The sequence below is a fragment of the Procambarus clarkii genome, chromosome 18 (genome assembly GCF_040958095.1).
Source record: "Procambarus clarkii isolate CNS0578487 chromosome 18, FALCON_Pclarkii_2.0, whole genome shotgun sequence".
Taxonomy (NCBI): domain Eukaryota; kingdom Metazoa; phylum Arthropoda; class Malacostraca; order Decapoda; family Cambaridae; genus Procambarus; species Procambarus clarkii.
This window is the reverse complement of record NC_091167.1, coordinates 25786180-25800564: the sequence shown is the minus strand read 5'-3', so window position 1 is coordinate 25800564 and position 14385 is coordinate 25786180. Positions and strand designations below refer to the sequence as shown.

The 14385-nt window shown below is 38.5% G+C and overlaps 1 protein-coding gene across 4 annotated transcripts in view; it reads right to left on the bottom strand.

Moving 5' to 3' along the window:
* Window positions 1-10079: 10079 nt before the first annotated feature.
* Window positions 10080-14385, bottom strand: part of LOC123754306 (caspase Dronc) — a 40504-nt gene continuing 36198 nt past the window's right edge. For all 4 annotated transcript variants that reach the window (XM_045736567.2, XM_045736569.2, XM_069326383.1 and 1 more), the window contains exon 12: window positions 10080-13376. In XM_045736567.2, coding sequence (XP_045592523.1) covers window positions 13254-13376 — 123 coding nt within the window. In that variant the 3' untranslated portion in view covers window positions 10080-13253. The remainder of the gene's footprint in view (window positions 13377-14385) is intronic.

The window sequence follows — 14385 nt, the reverse complement described above, 5'->3', positions numbered from 1 at the left end:
TTAAAGCATCCAGCACTTCCACTAACACGATAACATCATTTATATTTGCCAACATCCAGGGTATAAAAACACGCAAATCCAACAAAGTTCACTTTATAGATGGTCTCCTTCATGAGGCAAATGCAGTGTTTGCAGCCCTAACGGAAACTCACACAAAGGACTACCTTGATGGTGAAATATGGATCTCAGAATACAATCTCTTCAGATGTGATAGGAAACACCGGCTTCAGGGTGGGGTCAGCCTCTACATCAAAGACACACTCATCTGTACTGAGCTGTTTACTGGAGGGTTTGCCTCCGGTGACTTATATACAAGGACAACAACTACATTTAGGATCTCTATTTTGACTATCAGCACTTCCACCATATCATTTGAGGTGTTTAGCCAACCCGTCCTCTTAAAAATAACGTCACTTTTGGCTGGTATGCGCGCTATGGCCAAATTTGGACGTAATTTGAAATGAAATCGACTCACAAAAGTGACGTACTGTTTCGTTTTCTGTTTGAGTTCTCCGGCGTACGCGCAGAGGGTATAAGAGGACACTTTAAATTCACGTTTTTCATAACGTTTTGAAACTGGTGCCCTCAGCAGTTTAAAGACCAACTAATGAAAATAGAGCACTGCTTGGAAAACCTCACAAATCCAGCTCCGAACATCATCCTGCTTGGGGACTTCAACCTACGGCACCTGAAATGGAAGCACCTGGCTAATACAGTAATATCAGAAAGAATACCAGGAAGTAGCCTAAATGAACAGGCACATGCAAATGATCTGCTACGGATGTGCGATAGGTTTGCCTTAAACCAGCAAATAGTAGAACCAACTAGGAAGGAGAACACGCTGGACCTCATTTTCACTAATAATGATGAGTTGATCGGGAACATAATGATTACAAATACCTGTTACTCAGATCACAACTTAATTGAAGTTCTGACAACCATAGGGAATGGACCTTCAAAACCAGTCCAGATTCCCGGTGGAGGAGATTTCAGCAAATTCAACTTCAATAATAAACGGATAAACTGGGAGCAAATAAACCAGGACTTCACAGAAATAAACTGGGAAGAACAGCTAGGAAATGCAAACCTGAACCAGTGCTTGGAAAAAATAAGCTCAGTAGCACTAGAAATATGTTCAAACCGCATACCCCTAAGAAAAAAGAGAAAGAGATGCAGATTGGAACGGGAACGTCGTTCCCTATATAGGCGAAGAAAACGAATCGCGGAACAACTTGAGAGTCGCACCCTATCTCAAGAACGGCGAAGAAGGTTAAGTAGAGAAATAGAAACAATTGAACTCAAGCTACAAGAATCATACAAAACCCAGGAGAGGCAAAGAGAGCAAAAGGCCATCAGTGAAATAGAGAGAAATCCGAAATATTTTTTCTCCTATGCAAAATCAAGATAAAAAACCACATCTAGTATCGGGCCCCTGCGAAAGGGAGATGGAACTTTCACCGATGACAACAAAGAAATGAGCGAGTTACTGAGGAAGCAGTACGACTCTGTTTTCAGCGAGCCATTAAATGCACTAAAGATTGATAACCCAAATGATTTTTTCATGGATATGATACCAACATCAAATCATATATCAGACGTAGCCCTATCCCCACTAGATTTTGAAGAAGCCATAAACAGTATGCCTATGCACTCTGCACCAGGCCCGGATTCTTGGAACTCCATATTCATCAAGAACTGTAAAAAACCACTATCGCAGGCCCTTCACATTCTGTGGAGACAAAGCCTAGACACTGGCGTTATCCCTGACATACTAAAAACAGCAGAGATAGCACCACTCCATAAAGGAGGAAATAAGGCAGAGGCAAAAAATAACAGACCGATAGCACTAACATCGCACATCATAAAAATTTTTGAGAGAGTGCTAAGAAGTAAGATCACAAAATACATGGAATCACAGCATCTCCATAACCCCGGACAACATGGTTTCAGAACAGGGCGCTCTTGCCTGTCGCAGTTGCTGGACCACTATGATATGGCATTAGATGCTATGGAAGACAAACAAAACGCTGATGTAATTTACACAGATTTCGCAAAAGCTTTTGATAAATGTGACCATGGTGTTATTGCACATAAAATGCGTTCAAAAGGAATTACCGGGAAAATAGGCAGATGGATCTACAATTTCCTGACTAACAGAACCCAATGTGTAATAGTCAACAAAATAAAATCCAGCCCATCAACCGTGAAGAGCTCAGTCCCCCAGGGTACTGTGCTTGCTCCAGTACTTTTTCTCATCCTCCTATCGGACATAGACCAGAACACAACCTATAGCACTGTATCATCCTTTGCAGATGACACTAGGATTTTCATGAGAGTTGGCAACATAGAGGACACGGCAAACCTCCAATCAGATGTAGATCAGGTCTTTCTATGGGCTACAGAAAATAATATGATGTTTAACGAGGATAAGTTCCAGCTCATGCGCTACGGAAAAATTGAAAATATAAAAACAGAAACCACGTACAAAACTCAGGCAAATCATAACATAGAACGAAAAGGCAATGTAAAGGATCTGGGTGTACTCATGTCGGAAGACCTTACCTTTAAAGAACACAATAAAGTAGCCGTCACAACTGCAAGAAAAATTACAGGTTGGATAACAAGAACTTTTCACACTAGAGATGCTATACCGATGATGATACTTTTCAAAACGCTTGTGCTCTCTAGAGTGGAGTACTGCTGCACAATGACAGCCCCTTTCAAAGCTGGAGAAATTGCTGACCTAGAGAGCGTGCAGAGAAATCCTTTACTGCTAGAATCCACTCAGTAAAACATCTAAATTACTGGGACCAACTAAAGAGCCTAAATCTGTACTCCCTTGAGCGCAGGCGGGAGAGATACATAATTATTTACACGTGGAAAATAATTGAGGGGCTGGTCCCAAACCTGCACACAGAAATAACACCACATGAGACCAGAAGACATGGCAGGATGTGCAGAATACCCCCGTTGAAAAGCAGAGGTGCAACAGGTACTCTGAGAGAGAACTCTATCAACATCAGAGGCCCGAGACTGTTCAACACGCTTCCACTACACATAAGGGGCATAACTGGCAAACCCCTCACAGTGTTCAAGAGAGAACTGGATAAGCACCTCCAAAGGATACCTGATCAACCAGGCTGTGACTCATACGTCAGGCTGCGAGCAGCCGCGTCTAACAGCCTGGTTGATCAGTCCAGCAACCAGGAGGCCTGGTCGACGACCGGGTCGCGGGGACACTAAGCCCCGGAAGCACCTCAAGGTAGCCTCAAGGTATATCCGTGAGAGGACAGACTATTTAGCAATAGTGGAACACAAACATTTGAATACTACACAACCCGGATGAAAAAAAAATACGGAAACAGTGACCCTCGGAGACATAACAAAACTCAATGTTATAATAGCGAACAAATGTATAATGCATTAAGCATTGTCGGTGGAGGTAGACTATATATTTTGCCCAAACGCTATGCGTGCTAGGGGCTTTACAAGAATGTAAATTCAACTTAATTTCTATGTTCTCTGTTAACCCCCAACGTACCGTCTTGTATATAAATAAATAAATGAATAATATTCATGCGTACCTCCCAATTGCTCAGATAAAAAAAAAAAAGTATCAGCCTTACCTACACGGGAGGGACTCACAGCACGCCGCCGCTGCTTCCTGACGACTGGCGGGGTCATAGTTGATGACCCGTTAGCGTCCAACCGACCCAGAGACCCCCTGCCTAAAATTATTTGTACGCCAAATTTAAATTCCTAGCTTATAGCGCCAAGAGTGTGTTAATTAATATTTATATGCGTTATAGGCCTTTCTAAAGTAACGTGTAGATCTCTGAATATCACATATTGTCTAATAAACTAATTATTTAATATAATATTTTAATTATGCCAGATACAAGTCTCATCGCACACAGGAAGATTCGTCTGCGGATTTTTTTTTTAATTTTTTTTTATTTATATATAAAAGAGTTCTTAAATTCTTGTAAAGCCACTATAGCATGCATAGCGTTTCGGCAGGTCCTTAATCCTATATTTTTCCGCGGAATACGACCCGCTAAATCGTTTAACAACCTATTCTCTACTGGGTGAACAATTCTGTGGTTGAGTGTTCAATAAACCCTTGAACTATATGTTTAACACTTCTCTAACCCTGTCCATGGAGGACAGAAGAAAATGTATATATGCTGGTTAGCATTGTAAATGTGTGGCCACGTCTGTGGTAGAAAATAATAATAATAAAAAAAAAGTTAAGGATTGGCTCCCGGTCAATCCTTCCCGGCCAGGATACGAACCCAGGTCAAAGCGCTAGCTTCCACTTGTTGTACAACTATCAGTGATTGGTGGATTCTGACTCCAAGATAATGTTGATAATTTGGTAGCTGTGCATTATGCCCCACATGGGTGAATAAAAACATCTGTTTTGTGAAATCGTAGTTCCTTGTTTGTGATTGATTCATGAAGATTAAGCCACCCAAGAGGTGGCACGGGGTGACACGGGCATAAACAGCCCGTAAGTGGAAGATTTTTTTGGAGTGAATGTGATCTTTGCACTCAAGTCGTGCATGTTGCTCCCAAACGAAAGGATATACAGCGTGCTGTGCTCGCATTTAAACAAGTTACATCCCCACTCCTGTGCCAGGTAAGTCCTCTATGGGCTCACCATAGCCCGTGCTACTTGGAACTTTTTGTTCCCAGTAGCTGAATCTATAACAACAACATCGCATTTAAATCGTCAGTCTGTGGCTGCTATCGCGGGGTGCTTAATTGTTTGTGTTGCATCTGACAGTACTGGTCGCTGGCTCAAAATATGCTTTCATACAAAACCAATTTATACATTCCAATAAATAAGGTAAATAGCTACAGTTTTTTTTATTAATAAGCTTAGGTATACACAGCAATGTGCTGCAACCCTATTCTATATGAAAGATTACACAAGATGGATAAAAAACTAGCTATAAGTTCATCTATTATCCTCGTCTCTTCTTCTTCTTGACAGTAGGTGCAGTTTGCATGAAGGATTTATCCTCCCGATGACTGCATCCCCATCTCACAGGATGGTTAATCATCCTAGGAGTTAACATTAGCATTAAAAGTGATGTATGCAATGTTCAGAACAGAACAATGTACAATCAGAACATTATATTCAGCACCTTGGGAAAGAATGAAGGTTAGTTTTGTTCAGTTCAGGTATAATGCATCCCATACCAATCCTGTGGGCGGTAGTGGAAAGGGTTACAGAAGGATATAATGGGCTCATGGACTGAACCCCACAATTCATTTAGTTAAGCAAGTTACAAAATTCAATGTACATCGTCACATCAATAATGAGCTCGAGACCGACGACAAGTAGTAGTAGGCATAACTCAGTCTCGGGAGACTATGGAGTTGCGCTCTGGGTGTCGGTCTGGAGTGGCCTCTTCAGGGCCCAAGCCAGGGTAGGTCGATACGGAGGAGAAGCTGTTACCCAAGCAGCAGGTCCCCTCCCCCTCCACGGTGCTGAAAGTTTCCAATAGAAAGGCGAACGCCAATACGATTGGTTCGAGCGCTGTTGCAGGAACTGCAAGAACGAGGTTAAAGTCAACAACAAATTGCCTTAGGGGCTCCAGCTCCGGATTTTTCCTCGAGGATGACTCTTGAAACCTTTTCCAAAAGTGGGTATGGCCGCAAGGCAGTGGAGGCTTGAGATCGGGGTTTTCCTTTCCCCAGGCGTCTGAGGTAGTTAAGGTAGTTCTGGCTCGTGGTCCCCGGTAGGCAGAACTTCATTGACTAATGCCTCAGACTAATATATCGCATATCTGTTCGATAGCTCCAGAGAGTCAAAGGGGCTCCCCACAGAAAAGTTTATTACAAAATATAATTTAAGAGTTGAGTGCTTGCAGTAAAGCATTAACATCAGGGTTTGTTTTGAGACCTTATATTTAAGCTAATTACTAATATGATGATTTGGTAGTACAGTAGTACATTGCTGGTAAGTAATTATCAAAAGGTGGCACAAAACCAGGGAGACTATGTAGCACCATCAAATTTGCAGGATATTCAAAAGGCACTAAATATTACTAAGGATGCCAACACGAGAACAAAAGCACTTAGGCCGAACGTTATAAAAAGTATCCAATTCGTCAAGGATTCTGTCAAGTGAAATGACCACGAGGGACAGTCAAGAAGCTAGACGCACGCACGTCTTGGAAGTCAGGACATTCAACAAGGACATGCACGACTGTAAGAGGGACATTGCTGGCAAGATTTTCTGTATAAAATTTGCGGTTTTGATCTACAAGTTGACAACTGTTGCACTGTACTAGACGAATGCTTAATTCAGGGTTTCTGCTTGAGTGCATTCAGTATGTGGGATTAATGTGAAAGTGGACTTACAGTATTACCATTAATGTATTTAGTAATGCTCAGTATTATGACAATAACAATAGTACATTTTGGGGCTTTACATGAATGTACCATTTAATCACCAAAATCTGTAATTACAACCCATTGTACGTTCTCGTAAGTAAAATAACTAGCAAGGATAGCAAGGGAATATTGTAATTAAATTATAATGGGTAAAACTGTAATTAATAAATGGGTCAAGTAAATTGAATACCGTGTGGTAAAAAAAGTAGAAAGAATGATCTTAATCAGATGATGGTTGATACTTTATGAGAATATTACTTTATAATATAGTTCATCCAAGATATATTAATGGCAATGACAGCAAGATAGAAATATTGAAATAAAATATATTATTGTAATAATGTATTGATGGCACTGTAACTGAACTCAGAATGATAAATATCTCTTGATCGTGTAAAGAAAACAGTTTTAGTTCTCAATTGTGTTGGGAATTAGCAGTTTCCTCTGTGTTGGGTTTTGTGCGTTTGGGAGCAACAAAAATTATCTTCTTGGCTTCAAACTTTTTATTGTTTCTAAAGTTTTCAGCCTAGTGACAAGAAAACTTATTAGCAGATACATTGACCAAATCACATACTAGAAGATGAAGGGACGACGATGTTTCAATCTGTCCTGGACCATTATCAAGTCGATTGTGATAATGGTCCATTGGTAATGTCACAATAGACTTAATAATCCAGGACGGACTGAAACATCGTCGTCGCCATCAACTAGTGTGTGGTTTGGTCAACATATCTTCAGCCACATTGTGACTTGTCATCTGCTAACTAATTAGGAGTAAAGCTGGTAGCTGTCTAGGAATCTAATAAACATGTAGAATAAACTGGCAATTCAAATGTTTTACAATGTGGTTTTAGTCTTTCCATTCACAATGTCAATATACATGCTGGGGATACGTGACTTGTGTTGCCTGCAGTTTTTGTTTTTTTAATAAGTTCTGAGGACTACACTAAGTTGTAGTTGGTTGCACTTGTGCTATTTCTACCGACTCTTGGTGGTAGTGGCCATTTAGGATAACTAGAAGCCTTTAATTATTTGAGTTAAATTTTTCATAGCAGTCTGAGAGGGTTTTGAATAGTATGAAGATGTCTTATTGCTAGACACTGTGGCACAAGTGATGGAAGTACTGAATGTCACCCTATCCTGAGGGTTAGGATATTGTTTACACACCCAATAAAAGCTTACCTATGAAAGTGAGTGGAATGCCTAGAAAACCATAAAGAAGCCATAAAATCAAGGTGTGATAAAACAAGCTTATTTTTGTTTTTACAAATTTAATATTTATTATTCTATAAATTATTAAAAAAAATGAGCATAAAAATTTCTAAAATATATTTACTTGGCTCACTATCACATGTTTTTGTAGAATTTTATCCTTTTTTAGTACAGTACAGAATTTCTTCAAAGGTTCTATGTACTGGGGAAGAGCTACTGATTTTCTATTTTAGTGTACAACTATATGACCACTCATTCATATACCAAATGAACAAGTCACAAAAAATTAGAGTGTAAGCTAAATATTACAAGCACCATATGTCAAACGTAAAAACATTTGCACTTCAAAGATTTTGCTGTACATCATACACTAATAGTCATCTGTGTTTAAGTCAAATTGAAAATGATTATCCAAAGTTGTTTATATTATACATTTTAGAAGAATTAATATCACAGCCATAATGAAAAACCTGATGTATTTAAAATTTAAAGACTTCTGCAAACTGATCAGTAACAGCAGCAATTCAACAAAAGATGATAATTAATACTGTACAACTTAGCTTACAAAGGATCTAATAATAATGAGTATAATACATCAAAGAGAAGACTTCCAATGATGAATACAAAGGCAAACTTAGAAGAATTCTTTCGTATACATGATAATCTTTATGAACATTTTACTGTTACCTGTCATAGGATGACATATCCCATGACCACAAAAATAAGAAAACCATCGCAACAGTAAATGTAACACACATACAGCACCTTGTCAGATCAAACCCAATGGTTTCTAAAATATATGTTTTGAAAATGTCATGGAACAGGTAAAGTGAGAACATGCTATACTTTTATATTGCTATACTTAAAAACCTTTGTGGCATGACATTTTCCAATAATGTTACTTTATTCAATAATCCATCAACTGAACATAATTTTCTCAATATAGTGTAATACCTTAATTTAAGAATAAATGGCTTTCACATACAATGCCAACACAATATCAGGACTCCTCAAAGCTTCTGCTTTTATTACTGGTATGACTCTGCAGCATCTACCAGGTTATTGATATGGTATACAATTATCAACTAAAAATTGGACCAATTATATGTATAATGTACACTCATGCAGAGCCTGGCCTGAACACCCTGTCACACATGTTGAGCCTGGCCTGAACACCATGTCACTCATGCAGAGCCTGGCCTGAACACCCTGTCATGCATGTTGAGCCTGGCCTGAACACCCTATCATGCATGTTGAGCCTGGCCTGAACACCCTGTCACACATGTTGAGCCTGGCCTGAACACCCTGTCACTCATGCAGAGCCTGGCCTGAACACCCTGTCATGCATGTTGAGCCTGGCCTGAACACCCTATCATGCATGTTGAGCCTGGCCTGAACACCCTATCATGCATGTTGAGCCTGGCATGAACACCCTGTCACTCATGCAAAGCCTAGCCTGAACACCCTGTCATGCATGTTGAGCCTGGCCTGAACACCCTGTCACTCATGCAGAGCCTGGCCTGAACACCCTGTCACACATGTTGAGCCTGGCCTGAACACCCTGTCACACATGTTGAGCCTGGCCTGAACACCCTGTCACACATGTTGAGCCTGGCCTGAACACCCTGTCACACATGCAGAGCCTGGCCTGAACACCCTGTTACTCATGCAGAGCCTGGCCTGAACACCCTGTTACTCATGCAGAGCCTGGCCTGAACACCCTGTTACTCATGCAGAGCCTGGCCTGAACACCCTGTTACTCATGCAGAGCCTGGCCTGAACACCCTGTTACTCATGCAGAGCCTGGCCTGAACACCCTGTCATGCATGTTGAGCCTGGCCTGAACACCCTGTCACACATGTTGAGCCTGGCCTGAACACCCTGTCATACACTTGGAGAGCCTGGCCTGAACACCCTGTCACTCATGGAGATCCTGGCCTGAACACCCTGTCACTCATGGAGATCCTGGCCTGAACACCCTGCCACACATGGAGAGCCTGGTCTGAACACCCTGTCACACATGGAGAGCCTGGTCTGAACACCCTGTCACACATGGAGAGCCTGGTCTGAACACCCTGTCACACATGGAGAGCCTGGTCTGAACACCCTGTCACTCATGGAGATCCTGGCCTGAACACCCTGCCACACATGGAGAGCCTGGTCTGAACACCCTGTCACACATGGAGAGCCTGGCCTGAACACCCTGTCACACATGGAGAGCCTGGTCTGAACACCCTGTCACTCATGGAGATCCTGGCCTGAACACCCTGCCACACATGGAGAGCCTGGCCTGAACACACCATTGCCTATTTTATTGACAAAAAAAAAGAGTGAAGCAATTACCAATTATTTCTACTATGACAATGAGAAGATGGCAAATAACATGTGCGCAAGGAGAAAGATGGACATGCATGTAAACTATTAAAACTCTATTCTTTGTATGGGAAAAAAACACCACATTTTCTGTATGGTTAATACTGTATATGAAGTAATAATCACAAATACATCTCAATGAAAAGAAGTCCTTACAGTGCTGTAATAGGCAGCCAAACAATATTGCACATTAGTTCCATATATCACACATGTTTGTTTATCAAGATTTGTTGGCATGCTTGAGAATTTATTGCACCATTTGTGTGTGTTTCTCAGAAAACATTGGTCCCACATCGTGACCCTTGTATGAATCCAATCGGCTATGGTTTGTTCTGATAACGATTTGCATTCCTTCATATACAAGACGTTCTTTATTTGTCAAAGTATGTAAATGTTGTATATACATAATTTCACCACAAAGTTAAGTTTCAGTTTGTAAGGATGCTATGATATCTCATACAATACACTAAGAGACTCCTGCACACTCTCCACATATATCTCTCAATTATTCAATTTCTTTAACAGAAAACCACTAAGTGGATACACTCACAATCCTCCCATGTATTAGGACAAAGATACACAAATAATAATTAAACCGGTTCCAATGATTTTCACTATTTATGCTCTGTTCAAATATATTCACTGTTCTATAAACTTTAGTGCAAATTGCACTGAAAATTAGTTAGTGAAAAGAAATTCGACTGCATGCAAACTGACAAATGGCCATCATAATTATGTCCATTTGGCCAAATTAGCTCCACTTTAAATTATGAAACTTTTACCTGAAGGACGCTAACACTAGTGGTCTCGATGAGGACAGGAAGCCAGTGGCTTGTCGAAGACCCCCCCCCCCCATTTGACTTGATCTTTTCCAGGTGGATTTTAAAACCTAAAAACCCTAGAGATCCTGGGGTTTTTGAGTCTTTTAGTTTGTCAATGTTTTTCGTATGTCACGTTATTGGTATATCCCTAAATTCATTCTCTTCACCACCTGTAACAAACATACGGAAGCAACACAAACCTTCATTTGTCTTGCAGACTGATTATACAACAATAAGTCATGAAAGAAGATTGTAATGTTTTGTGTATAATCTGTAGGTGTAAAGAAATGTATACATTTATCACTCAGAATGTTCTATAATATGTTGCTTGCTTGTAATGTGTTCACATATACAGACAGACAGAATATGTGTGTGTGTGTGTGTGTGTGTGTATATTTTATATATATATATATATATATATATATATATATATATATATATATATATATATATATATATATATATATATATATATATATATATATATATATATATATATATATATATATATATATATATATATATATTATATATAAACACGTACTGAATGGGGTGAGAATAGCTTGAGCTACCTCATCCCTTTGTGTGTATTTATACCTCAATAAACTTACTTCAATTTTAATTGTAGGTGTAATTTTTAATAAAGCAATGCGATGCTTAATAAGTCTAAGTATACAAATTCTTGTATTAAATATAAAATAATTATTAATTAACAAAAATCTCAACATGAATAAATAAAATTTTTTTTACCTGCAAAGAGCACAAGTACACATGATAAATATAAAACCAAACTAGTGTCTACTTGCATCTGGCCATAGAAGCATTACCAAGAAAACCTTGAATGAAGGTTTTGGTATATTACATGTATATGAATATATTACCAAGTATACTCATACCACATAATAAAAAAAAAGTGTGGAATTAATGCCCATATTATCTTTCTGGCTAATGAACCAAATAAATGGCTACATTCTGTACTGCAATCTTCAATGTAGATTTAAATAGTACATAATAACATTTTTGCAATTTTAAGTAAAAACTGGCTATTGCATTTTATAATTACCCTTGTGTAGCAGGTAATAACTTTACACTATGCAATGAATCACACGGCTTAAAAATATGATGGTAATGCTAACTTGCATACATATTAATTATTATAATTATATAGAAACTCCACTACTAGTCATAAGCTGGTCCAAACTTTTCGTTTACAGTATAACAAGGGTGCTTGTTATTTGAGGTTAAACATAAGAAAATATTTCTTTTGGAGGGGTTTAAAATTATGACCAATTTATACAGGCGAGCAACTTTATGAGGTTTCAATGTTCATAGTTATTGCATTCATTCATCTCATTTGTTAACAATGGCAGTGTTTTAAACAAGAAACCTGAGACTTATTGAAGAACTCAGTAATAACAACCTTTATACAACTGCAATATATCTCAACAGTTAAATGCAAATTTAAATGAACTCTACAATTATTATCACTTTCAAGTAAAATGTTTTTTAGATTGCTTGTTATTCTCTGGTATTCACAATTACTACATCCAGAAGTACTGTATATACATGTATTAATCTTCAAGATGGCATCTATATTCAATAATGAGATATAAACTACAACCTAAAGTTACTTCCCAAGCAATCATCATAAACACTAAAACAAATGTATTACATGCACAGCATTGTAATCACATGCACTGTCTGGGTTTTATGTCAAGGATTAAAAGTGTTCTAAAAGTAGATTAAATAAGAAACATTTCTGTGTTATACACAAAGATTTCTTGTTATAAGGTCCTAATGTTACAATACAAAATAAAACATGAAAAGTATAACTCATTAGACCTGGGATTACCCTGACATTTTAGAGTAGTTGTGGGGAAAATATCAGCAGGGTTAGAAGCAGACACTCTTAAGCCGATTCTGGCTTAGCGTCCAAGCACAGTACCTACGTATTTACCTCACGAACCACACAAATATAACTTAACTGACACAATAAGTGTGAAAGCTGTGGACTAAGAAAGACTTCTCACTTCCTAGCATGCAATGAGACATTAAAAAGCCAATAGGATATTTAGATCACTTTTTATATAAATTTATGATAAAGTCAACTAATAAAGAGCTTGTTACATAATAATAATTATATAATTGGCTTATATCTTAATATTTTGTGGTTGACACCAAAAATTAGGGGGATATTTCCACTGCTTTACCACAGGTCTGAAATATTTGATAAACTTAAAAAAAAAAAAAAAAAAAAGGGTAATTTAGTAACTTAAAAAATTTGGCAAATTAAAACATTAAGGCACTTTGTTATGAAACATTAAGGCACTTTGCTTTAAAATGTTAAGGCACTTTGTTATATATAAAAAAAAAAAAAATGTACAAGGTTCACCTACATTTATGATTTCCTACAATGTTTTTTGCTTCAAAATATTACCATCATTGTTCAAGATTGTCCGAGTCATCCCTGTCCAGTTTTATCCGCTTACTTTCATCCCTCTTCTTAACAAAGCTCTCAATTCTCCTGAGGGGTTCTTTAAACATTTCTTCAGAGTCATGAACCTGGAAGGCAAAGACATTTTTAATAAATTTCTAGAAATAAATGTTGCATGTTGCTAGGATCCCCTGATCATTACTAACCCTTTCTGGACGTTTCCCAAGACATACATGAAAACAGTTCACACGTTTGTGTGTAGAGGGATTCAACACCCTTGGTACAAATCAAGACCTACATTTCACTTTAATATGGTTACAGAACACGACGTTTTTGAGGAAAGGAAGAAAGAAAAATTGTACAGGGGAAGCTCGCCTGAATGGAACCCATTTCTTTGATAAACAAGATTGAATAAATTCATTGACTTTTGGTGGAACTTCAGCTTTAGTGAAAAATACTGTATCTGGAAAGATTCGGTCGAGTCGGTTTTTGTTTTCGTGGCCTAGATTTGACAAGATACCCATGTACAAAATGCAGTACACAAACTACATTTAAAAGTGCTGTATACACCTATGAGTAAATATTTGGTAGAGGGTGTATTTGGCTCAGTGGAGACTAATGCTCAGTACTGTATAACATCTTATCTTGAGGTTATCTTGAGATGATTTTGGGGCTTAGCACCCCTGCGGTCTGGTCCTCGAACTAGGCCTCCTTTTAGTTACACATTCCCAGGAAGCAGCCCGTAGCAGCTGTTTAACTCCCAGGTACCTATTTACTGTTAGGTGAACAGGTGCATCAGGGTGAAAAACTCTGTCCAATTGTTTCTGCCTCCACCAGGGATTGAACCTCAGAACTAGAAATCTGAAGCACTGTCCACTCAGCTGTCAGGCCCCGAGCATTCTTGAAACTTTTGTAAAACTGTGTCCTTAAATATTAATTTGATTTGGTCATCACAATACTTTAAGGTGCCTGAAGCACTAAAATCAGAAAAAAATATTAAAAAGAAAAACAAAAAAACTTAGAAATACAGTACAGTAAAGTACAGTACTGTATATCTAAAATTACTCAAGGAAAGTTTAACCCCTCGGTGCAAAACATGTGCACCGCATTTACAATGTATATACAGTACTGTACTAT